At 35.9% G+C, this 16669-nt stretch overlaps 1 protein-coding gene across 1 annotated transcript in view; it reads right to left on the reverse strand.

Annotated features, from left to right (window-relative positions):
* FRYL (FRY like transcription coactivator) overlaps positions 1-16669 on the reverse strand; it is a 242080-nt gene that overhangs the window by 127853 nt on the left and 97558 nt on the right. Inside the window, exon 4 of the mRNA XM_061192247.1 lies at positions 7797-7996. Within this exon, the coding sequence (XP_061048230.1) occupies positions 7797-7916 (120 nt within the window). The 5' untranslated portion in view covers positions 7917-7996. The remainder of the gene's footprint in view (positions 1-7796; positions 7997-16669) is intronic.

The following is a 16669-nucleotide window of genomic DNA, read 5'->3' on the forward strand; positions in this document are numbered from 1 at the left end:
AGACGAATGCAAAGACGTATGTACCAGAATGTTTACTGTAGTATTTTTTTCACAGTAGCCTCAAGTTGGGGTAAGTCCCAAACAGCTTATCCATAGAGACTGGTAAAAAAAAAAATTTATAGTACTTTCTTTTATTGAAATAATATTCAACGTTAAAAAGAGACAAATATGTATGGGCTGATAATAGAACAATCTCTGATTTACATTGTTAAAATAAAAATAGGGACAGAAAAAATATACATATAAAAACTCCCATTTGTGTTTTTTTTTTTTAAAAAAGATGGAGGGTGCTACAGAGATTGATAAATAATAGACATGAAAAATGGTATACTAAAAACTATGGACAGTGATTATCTTGATCCAGAATGGAAGGAAGGGTCATTATTTTTATTACATAACCTTTAAAACTATTTCCACTTTTTATAATGTTATTATTTCATAATAATATAATAGATCAATAATGAATCTAAGGTTCACAATCCTTTATACTCTAATTTGATCCTTTAATTAGTATCTATGTATAGAGTACCAACAGCAACATGTAGCTTCCAGGGAAAGCAAAAGAATTTACTGAAAAGATTTTCACAGCATAACAATGATACTGAAATATTTCAATAATTTGCAACTAAAGATGGCAATCTCTCCTAAACAATCCCTGTCCTTGTAGAGCTAAAAGTCTAATGACAGAGCAAAGAAAATATATATCATCTTACACAGACTTTATAGGATAGGAAGTTGCAATGGAAATGAAGATTTTAGAATGACCACTGAGAAGATGACATTTAAGTCACAATCAGAGGGAAGTGAGTAAGCTCGCCGTGCAGAGTGAAGGAAAGATAATCCAGTCAGTACCTTGGAACTCCCCAAAGGCTCAGGCATTGGAGAATTTCAGTACTATGAAAGTGTGGGTGAAGGTGAAGTTAAAAATAAGAGGACTGGTTGAACGATAGTTTAGGAAACATTTAGACCCTCCCTCCCATTCCCTTCACCCACTCTACTTAGCAGGTTGGCTGTCCTTCCAACCTACCCACAGAGGAATTGCCCTTCTTACGAAAGGGCAAAACAGAGATGTCGACTGGGGGACACTACAGTTGAAGACAAGGTACCACACTGAGGACAGGGAGCTTAGGTAAAAAGGTATATACTAAATATCAAAACCCCCAGTTATCTTCTGTCTCTACATCCCCAGAATGCTAGCAGCCAAGTCTAAACCTCCCATTTGGGCTACTGAAGGACCCCTCCAGGAGACTCTCACTAGCTTCCAACCAAAGATCTGACATTGATGGTTCAGATGATCACACACTCAAGACCACAGTCAAAAAGGCCCCTCCATGTACACAGAGCTTCCAATCAGCTGTTTAGTGCCTCAATCATAATAAATAACATATGTTATAATAAGCATGTGAGGAGAAGGGGAAACTAACAGAAAATGCAGTTTGTGATGCTGGGGAAGGGACTAGGTCTTATCAATCTCCTTGACTGTCAGATGTCACTAACTGTAACATTATTAACAATAACTAATTAAATTACCTGGACTAATTAAAAAAAAAAGATGCAGTTTGGAGGAAATAAGTGATCAGAAACTCTTTAAAATACATATTTAATAGTATCAAAAAAACAGTGGACAGAACTTCTCTGGTGGCGCAGTGGTTGAGAATCTGCCTGCCAATGCAGGGGACACGGGTTCGAGCCCTGGTCTGGGAAGATCCCACATGCCGCGGAGCAACTAGGCCTGTGAGCCACAACTACCGAGCCTGCGCATCTGGAGCCTGTGCTCCGCAACAAGAGAGGCCACGATAGTGAGAGGCCCGCGCACCGCGATGAAGAGTGGCCCCCGCTTGCCGCAACTAGAAAAAGCCCTCGCACAGAAACGAAGACCCAACACGGCCAAAAATAAATTAATTAATTAATTGATTAATTTAAAATATATATATATACCCTATTCCTATATTTAAAAAAAAAATCTGTAATTTAAAAAACAAAACAAAAAAAAAACAGTGGACAGTGCAGAGTTGTAAAAATGCTGGGCCTAAACCAAATACATACAGTCTAAATCAGCAGGTGATTGGTTAAAGCCCTTTTTCCTCTCTTCTTTTCTGGTCACTGGCAATCTAAAACAGTAACAGATAAGCTTGGATGTGCCTGGATCATTACCCAGGATTGATCTACCTCCTTTTAGGAAGAAAGAAACCTAAGGTATTGGATTGCATAGTTTGCAAGCTGCAATTTTAATCAGTGGTTGCCCTTCCTTCTTGAATCTTCCAAGATAAAAATGAAATTGTGGCTAAAGTCAAGCTCAGCTAATCTTTGAATCTTTTGCCTTCCTTAACCTCCTTTTATTGTGGCTTCTAATATGAGAATGAAAAGGCCAGTTCTCTCATTTTAGTGATTGATTAAATTCTTTTAGCAAAAGCCATTCACATTTGTGCTTCTAAGTTTTCATGTAACCTACTGTCCATCTGACCATGAGACGCGCTAGCCTCCTTTTATGTAACAATTCGTGGATGCTGTTTTCTTTAAAGAGACCCCATTAAAGTTTCATTCAAGAACGCAAGAGAGTCATCTTGAATGGCTGTTTATTACTGGAAAGGGTACAAAATAAATTTCAAAATAAATGAGATCACAATAAATGCATTTGAAGCTATAATAAAAACCTTGTGATAATGTTATATTAAATGTATTTTCATTATCTAATCTTGATGCTGGGTAGACGATACACCATCTACTCAGACTTGGACATAAATGAAACAAAGCTGGCAGAGATCTGATTCAGACAAGAAGAAATTATGCCGGTATATAGGAGTGAGGCGGGTAAAATCTGTAAAATATGATGGGGATTTTCTCAGCCAGTGTTTGTCCTTGGCTGCTGTAGTCTACAACACTGGGGGTTTTCCTGGTGTGTCAGGAGGAGTAAGCAGGGATGCCTCATCTCTCTTAAGTGTGATGATGGGGTAAAAACACCTATTTTCTAATGGAATCCTCACCACTACTTACCATAATTTAATAATCTCATTTTAAATTACACAGCAGATGTTTCTGAAATTAACTGTTAAATGAATGAATAAAATATAGTCAACATCAGACTATTCTGAAAGAACTATCAGAAGCTCTGGCTAACACAATGATACTATGCTTTGTTAGAAGAAAAAGGGCACAGGCCACAGCAATGTTCTTAAGGCTACATTCAATTTAAAATACAAACTTTTACTAAGCACCTACCACCAAGGGCAGTGCTGCAGGTACTGCCTGGAAAGAGAGACCTGGTTCCTGGTATCAAGTAGATCACATCAGAAAAGATAAACATGTAAGCAATTAACCATAATATGACAATGTCAGAATCGAGGAGTATGAACAAATTATTATGGTAAAACAAAGATTCATTTAGTTTGGGGAAGGATCACTATGTTAGAGGGAACATGTGGGAAGTTGGAAGAATGAGTAGAGGTTTAAAAACAGAGGAATTATAAGCATTTTAAGACTTCCCTGGTTGCGCAGTGGTTAAGAATCCGCCTGCCAATGCAGGGGACACAGGTTCGAGCCCTGGTCCGGGAAGATCCCACATGCCACGGAGCAACTAAGCCCGTGCGCCACAACTACTGAGCCTGTGCTCTAGAGCCCATGGGCCACAACTACTGAAGCCCGCGCACCTACAGCCCGTGCTCCGCAACAAGAGAAGCCACTGCAATGAGAAGCCTGCACACCACAAAGAAGAGTAGCCCCCGCTCACCACACCTAGAGAAAGCACACGTGCAGCAACGAAGACCCAACGCAGCCAAAAATAAATAAATAAACAACATAAAAATAAAATGACACTTTGAACAAAAAAGCATTTTAGATTGAGAGAAAAATAAAAACAAATACATCACAACAACAGAATATATAGAGGATACTTTTAAGTGTCACAGCACACATCAGGATAGGAGAATCATGAGACATTATACAAACTGTAACGAGACTGTGAAGAGGCTGAAATGACTCACCAAGAACTTGAATTTGATCCATAGCAATGAAAAGGAAGCAAGATTTCTAAAGCAGAAAGGCAATAATATTTGTATTTTAGATGAGGAAAAGTCTGGTGAGAAGAAGGTAAATGGGAAGGAGATGGACCACTTCTTGACTGCTTAGAAGGCTAATGCAATGGCCTAATATGACAGAACCTGGCCCTGAGCTAGGACAGTAACGATGGCATTGGGAGAAAAAGGAAGGAGAAAGATGTAAAATCACCATATTATAGACTCATTCAAATTAGGTAATTTCACTCGTATTTTCTTTTAACTATTTTACTCTGAAGACTTTCACATTTCAAAATTAAAATTCCTTTAAGACTATAAAATATTTTAGAGCTCTTAGCACCATAGCACATGGTGCTGTTTAAAAATATTTTATAAAATAGGTAAAAGTTTTAAAAATGTGCTGTGTAAGTTGCAAATTGCTGAAGCCAGCTGATTGCTGAGGGTTCATTATACTATAATCTCTACTTTTATATAAGTTTAAAAATTTTAATAAACAGGGCTTCCCTGGTGGCGCAGTGGTTGAGAATCTGCCTGCTAATGCAGGGGACATGGGTTCGAGCCCTGGTCTGGGAAGATCCCACATGCCGCGGAGCGGCTGGGCCCGTGAGCCACAATTACTGAGCCTGCGCGTCTGGAGCCTGTGCTCCGCAACAAGAGAGGCCGCGATAGTGAGAGGCCCGCGCACCGCAATGAAGAGTGGCCTCCGCTTGCCACAACTAGAGAAAGCCCTCGCACAGAAACGAAGACCCAACACAGCCATAAATAAATTAATTAATTTAAAAAAAAAAAAGTGGGACTCCTGATATTCATCCCACTTTAAAAAAAAAAAAAAAATTTTAATAAACATTTTTTTCAGGCTTATTGAGATATAAGTAATAAATAAAGGTGTAATATATTTAAAGTATACGATGTGATATATACATATATACTGTGAAAGGATTCCCACCTTCAAGTTAATTAAAACATCTATCACCTCACATATTCACTTTTTTCTTTCTTTTTTTTATTTTTGGTGAAAACACTTAAGTTCTACTTTCTTGGCAAATTTCAGTTATACAATATAGTATTATCAACCATAGTCACCACGCTCCATAAACTTTTTTTAAAGTATTCTTTAAAAAGTGGTTCCCTTTCTGACTGTATGTTATTTAAGTAGGCTAGTGTAGCGATCTATCACGTAATTCATAGACCATGGATGAAGAAAATAACATTTTATAGAATAAGTACATTTCTAATCAAACCTTATAATCACTAATTCATATCTATAGACTCTTGTAATCCTAATTTCTAAAACAGAATTTTATATTATATACATGCTGTAAAATATATATACATTGGTATAAAAACAATTTGATATACAGAAAGCAATCATGGAATGATTTAAATTGAATATAGTGAGATGCACAGTTTTAAAATATACATTTTGGTTAATGATCTTTTACCTATTATTATTTATTAAACCTCAAATACATTATTTCATAGATGCTTTCTTCAGAGTAGTTTCCTCTATTTAATGATCAGAAAGAAACTCGAGGCATGCATGTACCCACACACATACCATCATATTATGAGTAATGTTAAGTCCTACTTCACTAAGAAAATTAAGAACATATAATACTTCCTCAACTTCCCTTCTTTCTTAGGTCATCATTATTCTCTTTTCTGTTCCTTTCCTCCCTTCCTTCTGAGGAAGGACAGCAGATTGAGGAAGCCTAACTCTTCACTCTGCTGCTTATTGGCTTTGGGCTTCAGACAAGTAACAAACCCTCTGAGTCTCAAAGTGGCAGTGAAGACCTATCTCTAATCCCGTTGTGTAAGGAATAAATAAATTTTAGCTATTACATCCTCTACCTCCATCTTCATTATCATCACCGTACTTTTAACCTACCAGTGTGATCCTGATACATCACAAATCCATTCCCTTCAAACCCAAAGAGTTGCTTCCTAAAGTTATATCATCCTGCTAAAACTGTTCTCAGGCTGTTTAACTTCCAAGTCCAGTACCCTCTTCCTCAGTGTTCACTGTGTTCCTCTGCCTCTCTATATTATTTGACAATAATAATGCTATCCTATATCCTCTCTTCCCTTGATATTATCATGTGCTCTTTTAGCTTTAATTATCACCCTCATGTAGATGATGCCAAAATCTATATTTCTTGTGAGTTCCCAAAAGGAATCTCCAGCTACCAATCAAATAGTTCCACATGGTTTAGATCGCTAGTAGCTCAAGCTTAACATACACAAAGGAAGAATTATCTTAATCACCTTGACTACCCCAATAATATTCCTGTTTTCTTTACCTAAGTAAATACACTACCATCTTTTCTAACACTTCAAAAAATCTTTAACCCTTCACTCTCACTCAAAACACCTACTCTTATTTAATTATGTGTCAAGTTCTACTGATTCTGCTTCTGTTGTTTATCTCACTTTTTTCTGCAACCACTTCCACTGTTAATGCCCTAGTTCCAAGGCTCTTTTCATTCCAGCCTGAATTATATACAATAACTAAACAGTCTTTGCCTTTCATCTATTCTCCCTCTTACTGTCCAACCACTGTATTATCTATCATAATAGCCACCACAATTTGTTAGAATCCAACCCAGACATTTGTTTTTGGTCTTTTTCTTCCTTCTTCCTCACCATAAGCTCGACTCACACAGAGCTCCTCACATTATTTAAGTATCCTCGTGTACTGTTAAGTTCAAAGCTGTTTACGTGTTCATTATAAGTTTGGCTACTGTCACACCATTAACTCACAGAATGTTTTAGGTTTTCTCTTATGTTTTATCTGTCTCAACAATTCCCATTGGTGAAATCCGTCTTTGTTCTTTGGTGACCTGCAGTAACTTATCAAAGTGGGTTCTAGAGTCATTACAGCTTTTTAGATCATCACTTTAGGGCTTCCCTGGTGGCGCAGTGGTTGAGAATCTGCCTGCCAATGCAGGGGACACGGGTTCGAGCCCTGGTCTGGGAAGATCCCACATGCCGCGGAGCAACTAGGCCCATGAGCCACAACTACTGAGCCTGCGCGTCTGGAGCCTGTGCTCCCAACAGGAGAGCCCGCGATAGTGAGAGGCCCACGCACGGCAATGAAGAGTGGCCCCTGCTTGCCACAACTAGAGAAAGTCCTCGCACAGAAACGAAGACTCAACACAACCAAAAATTAATTAATTAATTAATTAATTAAAAAAAAGAAAAGATCACTTTACTACTGGCCTAACCCTTAATTTTTTTTTAAGACTTTATTTTTGAGAGCAGTTTTAGGTTCACAGCGAAACTGAGTGGAAGGATAGACTTCCCATATTCCCCTGTGCCCTTACATGCATAGCCCCCGCCGTTATCAACATTCCGCGCCAGAGGGGTGCCTTTGTTATAACTGATGAACCTACACTGACACAGTCTAATCATCCAAAGTCTATAGATTGCACTACAGTTCACAACGGGTGTTGTATATTCTATGGGTTTGGACAAATGTATAATGATATGTATCCACCATTATAATATCATACAGAATATATTCATTGCCCTAAAAATCCTCTGTGTCTGCCTATTCATCCCACCCCTACCCCTGCCCAATCCCTGGCAACCACTGATCTTTTACTGTCTCCACAGCTTTGCCTTTTCTAGAATGTCATATAGTTGGAATTACACAGCATGTACCCTTTTCAGATTGGCTTCCTTTAATATTTTTTCAAGTATATTATTTTCTTTGGAAAATTTGTAATATAATGGTTAATGCAAGTCAAGAATATACTTGATTTATAGGTCAGCTCTACTCACCAAGGGTTCAGCCATTACAACTTCAATTTTCTTTTCAGCTTGAACAGCAAATTCTGCAAAGAGGCTCTTGATGACATATTCACCAGGCTTGACATCTGGGTCAATCGTAATGCTTGACATGATGATATTCTTTTTCCCCAAAGTGGAATGAAAGTTGGAAGAAGTGCAGTACTTATTCACTTTGCTGACTTGTGCTGAAGCTGAAAATAAAAGAAACAAAAGAACTCTACTTTAATAATCAACTCAATTAGGCCAACCATAACCACCCTATTTAATATGTATCCTCCCCCTAAACCCCATCCGGATCTCCCAATCTGTATTACCAGACTCTATTTTTGTCTATTACACTTGTCACCTTCTAACATACTGCCCAACGTAACTATAATTTAGTTATATATTATGTTTACTATGTACTATTTTTCTCCCTACCCTACCATTGTAAATGCTATAAGAACAGAGATCCTCTTCTGTCTTATTTGTTCACTGATGAATCCCAAGAGCCTAGAACAATGCCTGGTATATATACTAGGTATACAATAAATATGTATTGAATGAACAAATGAATTCTAAACAAAGTTATATGCAATGAAGGAAATAAAACGTGACTCATAGGACTTTTCTTTGAATTATTCAAAGGAGAGATAGGGATGATATCAATCGTGCCTGGCAAACAGTGCTTTGCATCAAGTGTGGCACAAAAAGAGCACACACCACTGCTTGCTGTTTATCTTCACCTGTTCTGTTCTCTTGACTGCCTGGGCAGTCTACCTGGCTTTTATCTACAGTTTATCCAGTTACCTCGATCTTCCAGGCTGTTGTATGATATAGACCCTCCCATTCTCTAACCTCAGCTTGTGACATCCCTTTGGCCTGGAATATTCACGGAGAACCTGCAAGAATGTACTTCTCTCCCTCAAGCTGATCTCTAGATACTACCCTTTCAATATGCTGTCCTATAAATAACTCCCTCCTTGAAACAGGAAGCAGAACACAATTTTTCAAACACTGAATTTCTGCTTACGTGTATGTGTGTATATAACCACAGGACAATAAATTTAATCTAAATAAATACACTCCCAACTTATAAGGAATTGTTCCGTCAACTTAAAAAAAAAAAAAAAACCCTACTCTGCCAAACATAGTATGTGTCAAGATATCTAAAGGTGACTGTGATAACACCCAAAGAAAATTCTAGAAAGTAATATAAAGTCAGGTTATGGCAGTCACTTCAGAAAAAATAATTTGCAAACTTAAGAAAAATAAATATTTTTGAAAGACTGAACTTCCAGGAGTTCCACGGCAGTCTGGTGGTTAGGACTCCACGCTTTCACGGCTGAGGGCCCGGGTTCAATCCCTGGTCGGGGAGCTAAATCCCACAAGCCGTGCGGTGCAGCCAGGGGGAAAAAAAAAGACTGAACTTCCAAATACCAAAGAATGGTTTACTTTCATGTCCTATTCATTATCTTTGTTTACTTACTTATTTTTTATAGAACAGAATATTTTCCTCCAAGGTTAAGATTAGAAATTAGTCATACATGATGCTTAAATATTTAAAATAATAATCTAAAGAATGTTATAAACTGTTAATATTGCATCTAAAATAAATATCTTTGTATCACATAAAATTAAAATATAATATGTAATGTATTCTAGAACTAAAATTATATAATAAGAACAATTCAAAACAAAAATTCACAGTCCTTTGAACACAGTGCACAGTATTTATTTTAAACAATGACTTGTTTGTTTACTCTGTTTCATGATCCAACACTGTGTATTATAAAGGAGAGAATGTGTTAACAAATGTCATTGTGGGGAAAGGAGATCTTAAATTTTAAAAATTTATTCTGAGTCATTAAGAATACTCTGTATTTTATATCCACACATGGTGAATAACTCTTGGGAATCATAAAATAGTGAAAAAGCCTACCCAGATCATTTCTAGAATTTTAATTTACATTTTAGAAATAAAAATGAGGATGAAACATTTTTAAGATTTTGACTTATGGTAGTAGATACAAAATATATCTTTTAATTAAGATTCATAAGATCATAAGAGAGTTACAAAGTATCCTTGGCTTTAACTTTACAATAAACGTTTTAAACAAGAAGCTATGATAGACTTTGGCACTTGAATTCTAGACTTTGATGAAGTATAATCTTAATAACATTGTAACCTTTAAAGTCTCCTCAAAAAGAAAAAACTTTAGTTAAAATGACCTTTGAAAAACTCACCCTTACTGTCTTCTACTTCCTAAAAAATCATAAACATAAATTAAGCATAAACAAATATTCCTACAGATCATAATTGCATATTTCAAGAAATTTGCCAATACAGCCAAAAGTTTTAGGGAAACCAGTATTTATCTTCCAGATAAAGGTTTATCTTCCAAAGACCTGTATTATCTTCCAAAATAAAAATACTTCAATTTTTTAAAAAATCAAATTTTAATGAAAATTACTTATTAAGAGTTAATCACTTTTACCTCCATCCACAAAGCTCTAATGAAATCAGTTAGAAAAAGACCCACACCCCCAAACTGAAAACTGGACAAAGGACATGAAGAAACACTACAAAAGATATAATAGAAGAAGCCAGTAACCATGAAAATAATATTTAACCTCACTAATATTTTAAAAATAAATAAAAATTAAATAATACTTTTCATTTATCAAAGTGGTTTCCCCCAATTGTGTATTTCACTATAATGTTCAGCTTTGGTGAAGATATGTGAATTTTTCTCATATTCTGCTAATAGTGAAGAAAAAGGGATGGTCACTCTAAGGAGGTTAAGAAGGCTAGTTTACACATAACTAGATTAACTTGATGTCACCAGACTGCTTGAGTTAAATATTTTATGAGCTTAAACAATCCTATTTCTCTACATGCTATTAAAATTTTTTGAAAATTTTATATAAGCCTATGGGAGAATAAAGACATAAATGTGAGGGTGTAACTCTTAACACAATTCAGGCATTGAATTACAAGTTGTAAAAACCCAATGTCAGATTAAACATCCTTGGAATATAAATCTATAAAACTCTGGTAATAATAAGAATAAAGCAAGACCTGAATAATTAACATATAAAATTAAGATAAAATATAAAAATTAAACTAGCATGTATACTCTCTCTCTTAGATAAGGTGCAAATAAAACGTAAATAAAGTATTTTTAGACATTTTTATTTCTAACTCTCTATATAGCACTGTTCTCAGCATGTTTCATTTAAAAATTACCTTTTTCATGCTCATAAGACTCCTATACCTTTACAAGATAAACTGAACTTCAATGAAGGGGAACAGACAAGGGAGAAGAGACACAAAAACCCTAAGTCGATACATGTTTGGTTTCATTACTTTACAGCAGCGGTTCTCAGTGTTTTCTAGCTCCATTATATTCTTATGCACAACACTAAACAGTAACATCCCCCAAAATGCAGTGACTCTCAATGACTGAGGTGTTTTAGATAAGGATGAGTAGGGGTGGGTGGATGTAGCTTTAAAAAGACCCCAGTGGAGTCTATGAAAGATGCCTGCAGTACCCTCACCCCCAAAAACAGGTCTTTAGGGATAAAAAATTACGACTTTGTGGTCATCATCTTATATATACATGCATATTACACACATATTTATGAAGAGATTTATATAATACAGAAAAGTAACAAAATACCACACAATTGCTTACTTATTATAATTATTTACTTATATTGGTTAATAGGAAACATGTTGATGACAACCTAAGAAAGAAAAGGTATAAGGTAAATGGCCTTTAAACAAGACCAAAAGTCAAAAATATCTCTTATTTTAAAAGGCAAAAGCAAAATTCTTAGTTTAAAAAGCAAGCCTATCCCAGCAAGTTATTTTGTGGCTATCAACAAACCGATTCTGAAGTTTATATAAAGAGACAAATGACCCAGAATAGCCAACACAATATTGGAAGAACAACACAGTTGGAAGACTGACACTACCCAACTTCAAAACTTACTTTAACGCTACAGTAAACAAGATAGTATGGTACTAGTGAAAGAATACATAAATAGATCAGTGGAATAGAATAGAGAGCCCAGGAAGAGACTCACAGAGTCAAGTGAAACTAATCTTTGACAAAGAAGCAAAGGCAATCAATGGAAAACGGAGACTTTTCAACAAATGGTGTTAGAATGACTGGACATCCACATGCCCCCCCCCCACCAAAATCTAGACACAGAACCTACACCTTTTACAAAAACTAACTCAAAATGGATCATAGATCATAGATCGAAATGTAAAATGCAAAACTATAAAATTCCCAGACTATAAGAAGGAGAAAATCTAACAGTTCTTGGGTTTGGCTATGACTTTATTAGATACAACACTAAAAGCACAACCCATGAAAGAAAAATTGATAAACTGAGCTGTATTAAAATTACTAACTTCAGCTCTGCAAAAGATACTGTTAAGAGAATGAAAAGACACAGACTGGGAGAAAACCTTTGCAAAACACATATCCGGTAAACTGTTATCCAAAATATATAACAATTCTTAAAATGCAATTAGAAGATAAACAATCCAATTAAAAAATGGGCAAAACATCTGAATAGACCCCTCACCAAAGAAGACATACAGATGACAAGTAAGCATACGAAAAGATGTTCCACATCATACGTCTTCAGAGAAATGCAAATTAAGACAACAATGAGATACCACTGTGGATGGAAAATGTCACCTGTCATATCAGTAAACAAAGGGTGTTGCCAACGTCAAGCCATCAGCCACTGCAGCCCCCCCAACGTGCACCCTGAGGGGATTCAGGATGGAGAAAAACAGGATACTGGCCCTAGATAGTTAAGGTGCATATCAAAGGAATGATTTCAATAAGCCCAGACTCTTGCATCTTTCTATGTGCTAATAAATTTAGCACATAGGAAAGTGCTAAATTCATTAACATCAGATGTCTGTTTTTTTTTAATTAACAGTAATCTTTTGATGTTCCAACTACCTGGTTTTTTGTTGCAAAAACTCCTATATATCCTAGCTCCTCCCTTACCTCTTAGGAGCAGTCCCTCAGAGCTATCTTAGAGGCTGCCTCCTAGGCTGAAGTCCTCAGCAAGTCTGTCAAATAAAACACAATTCTCAACTTTTAGGTGGTGATTTGTTGTTGTTTTTTTTTCAGTCAACACCACTACACACTTACTACAATGATCAAAATCTATAACACTGACAAAAACAAATGCTGGTGAGGATGTGGAACAACAGGAACGCTCAGTCAACACTGGTGAGAATGTAAAAGGGAAGACAGTTTGAAGGTTTCTTACAAAACTATTCTTACCACACAACACAGCAACTGTGCTTTTTGATATTTCCCCAAAGGAGCTGAAAACATATACACACAAAAACCTGCACACGGATGTTTTTGGTAGCTTTATTCATAATTGCCAAAACTTAGAAGCAACCAAGATGTCCTTCAGTAGGTGAATGGATAAACTGTGGTACATCAGACAATGGAGTATTATTCAGTGCTAAAATGAAATGAACTATATAGCCATGAAAAGACTTGGAGGAAACTTAAACACATATTACTAAGTAAAATAAGCCAATCTGAAAAGGCTACATACTGTGTAATTCCAACTATTTGACATTTTAGAAAAGGCAAAACTATAAAGACAATAAAAAGATGAGTGACTGCCAGGGGTTGGAGGGAGGGAAGGATACATAGGTGGAGCACAGCGGATTTTTAGGGGGCACAGTACTATTCTGCATGACGCTGTAATGATGGATACATGCCATTATACATTTGTCAAAACCCACAGAATGCACAACACCAAGACTGATATTGTAAACTATGGACTTTGGGTGATTATGATGTGTCTATGTAGGTTCATTAATTGTAACAAATGTATCACATTAATGTAAAATGTCAATAGTAGGGGAAATGGGCGGGGCTGGGAGGGGTGGGTAGCAGAAGTGGGTACATGGGAACTCTGTACTTTCTGTTCAAATTTCTGTAAACTTGAAACTGCTCTTTACAAAAAAAAAGTCTATTAATTTTTTTAAAAAAGAAAGAAAAGCCTACTCGATTCCTGTCAGCCAGAACCAAAGGTGCCTGAGAAGAGTCACAATAAACAGCAGACCAAGCCAAAGCTTAAAACAATAATGTACTTGGATCAAGAGAGGAAAACAGTTTACTAAGTCAATTACAATAAAATGTCAAAAACACAAATCAGGTTATATGGTAGACAAAATGAAAGCAGAAACAAAGATAGCAAAATCAGATTAGGGAATAAAAGAAAACTTCAACTTCTGGGGAGGCCAGTTGGATTGGTGCGTCTTTCAACCAACTATCCAAAGCAAAACTGTACATTTGAAAGCAACTGTTTCTGAAGAGAAGAAAAGAAAAGTAATGTGCATGCTGTACATGTTGAGAGGTACAATATGAAGGCATTGTTTGATGGGTTCAGTGCACAAACACAATTTGCTATATAAGGCAAGGTATACCTCAAAATTACTTCATGAATGAAGGAATCTCATACCAGACACCATTCACTTCTTATGGAAACAAAACATTATTTAATATTTATTAAGATATTTTGCGTGTTATCTTATTTTATGCTAACAAACCAAATCTTATTTCAAGCGATAAGCTGGTAAACGCCTCTCTTTAAAAAAAAAAAAATTGTGTCCTGATTTGCAGCATTTGCTAATTTCCATCATGGAAATACTCCCATCATGGCTGATTTCAAGCCGCCAATAATTTAACAACCAGATGGTAAAATTCCTGGCAGGAACCAGATGCAAAACACCACATCAAGTTATTGTTCATGTATGACAAGGAAACTGACTTCTAATTAAAGTCGATTGTCCCATTTGAATGGAATGTGAACTTAGGTTCTCAGTTTAAGAACTTTCAGATCAGTGGCTTTATTTCCTCCACAACTGCCAGATTTTGATATATCATTTTTTCTTCCTTAAAAGTCTATATTACTAACATACTATTTGCTTAGTATAACTATTTGCCAAATCAAGTACTTTTGTTGCTCTTCAAATTCATTTATATAAAATGGGCTAAAAAGAAAAAGCTTCCCCATTTTGATCAGATACATATTTACCTCTATTTTCTTTTAACTCTCTTTTACTTATATTTACTCCATTTAAATCTATCTTGGGGTGTTATACAACAAAAATTTAAAAATTTTTCCTCAACATTTCATCAGTTCTTCTCAGTACCTTTACTAAAATTTTGTCACTGATTTTATTATCATAAACTAAATTCATACTCAAATATGCTTCCTATTCTGCTCATTAACAATCAGTTTTTGTATCAGTACCATTCTTTTAATTATTAACTTTTCATAATAGTGTTTATCATCTGTTGGCACAAATACTCCTGGTGTACTCATTATCTTCAGGAATTTCTCACCTATTGTCATTCACTTATACTTCCAAGCTTATGCATACTTTCACAAAATAATTAGAAGAAAATTGACATCTTAATTAAGACTTCTTATCTAGAACCTGGCATACCCTCACTAATTTGTCTTCTTTCATGTACCCAAAGGAAAATGTATACTTTCCTTCATAGGGGAATCTCTCTAATTCTTATTAATTCTGTTCCTAAATACTTTAAGTGTCTATTCTGTGTGAATGAAATCATTTTCCTCACTACTCAGTCCAACTTTTTTGCTTCTGGATGAATTTCAATGGATAGAAAAATTCAGACTTTTGCTTGTCCTTTGGACAGCTGTTCCTAAAATGTTTATTTATCCTAGGCTAAACTATTCCCATTGAAAACAATTTCTAAACATAGAAGTCCTATGACATCTTTGGCACATTTCCAATCTTTTTTACTTGAAATCTAGTACAGAAATATCACTTATTATAAAGCTGAAGAAAAATGACCTATCATCTAAGTAATCCATTATTCACTCAGCCAGAGTCTCCCTGAGGTTATTATTTTCCTGTACTCTTTTGAACCTTCAGAAGCTTGCCTAAGAAACCCTTCTAAAAATTTAGAAATGATGTGGTATTTTTTAAATATGCATGGACCTAGGAGTCAGAAGACAAGAGCCCTGGACTTGGCTACTGAATATCATTATAATCTTGGTCAAAATATTTAACCTCTCTAAGCTCTGCCTCCCCGCCAGAAAATGAACGAGTTGAGTTATATCTCAACTGTGGGTATGGTATCAGAAGCAACAAAAAAGTTGTTTTCATTTTTGTTCTCCACTCTTCCGCCCATAAAAATATTCACTGCCAATGAAAAACCTATTGTGGCAAAACCTTCTCCTCTGGCCAGACATGAACCAGGGCCTCACCACAGGATAGCCCTAAAGTGAAAATATGAACACCAGAATCCTGCAGAATACCCAGTTGTTTCATCCAGCAAACATACCTAGACCCAGGGCTTGGCAGAGGTAGATAACTGCATATGGTTGTGTAGCCATTCTTCTTTGACTTCCAAGAAGGCGAGCAGAATCTAAATAGGTGGGCTGAGTCCTCTATACCCCTGAGGCTGATATGACTTAAACAAACCAAGAACAAAGGGGCTTCCTCTTAATATCTTAATTGATAGCTAACTAAGGCTCACAGAGACTGAGCCTGCTTTCCCTTCCATCACTCTTGGGACTACACTTTAAAATAGTACTGTAGCTGTATGGCTCACACACTTAATTAGCTGACAAAGAAATATAACTGCACACCTACTGGTATCCAGCAGCCAGAGACAAAGGAAACAAAAAAAATATTTACCATTCACCAGCAGCAAATATTATTATAGGTTTCAAAACACCAAATCTATTTCAATTAAAACAAATTAAACAAAGATGCTGATTCTTGCTTTATTATTCAACACCATCCTGAAGGTTATGGGATAATATAAGTAAATGCAATAATACAA

Source organism: Eubalaena glacialis, chromosome 5 (genome assembly GCF_028564815.1).
Source record: "Eubalaena glacialis isolate mEubGla1 chromosome 5, mEubGla1.1.hap2.+ XY, whole genome shotgun sequence".
Classification (NCBI taxonomy): domain Eukaryota; kingdom Metazoa; phylum Chordata; class Mammalia; order Artiodactyla; family Balaenidae; genus Eubalaena; species Eubalaena glacialis.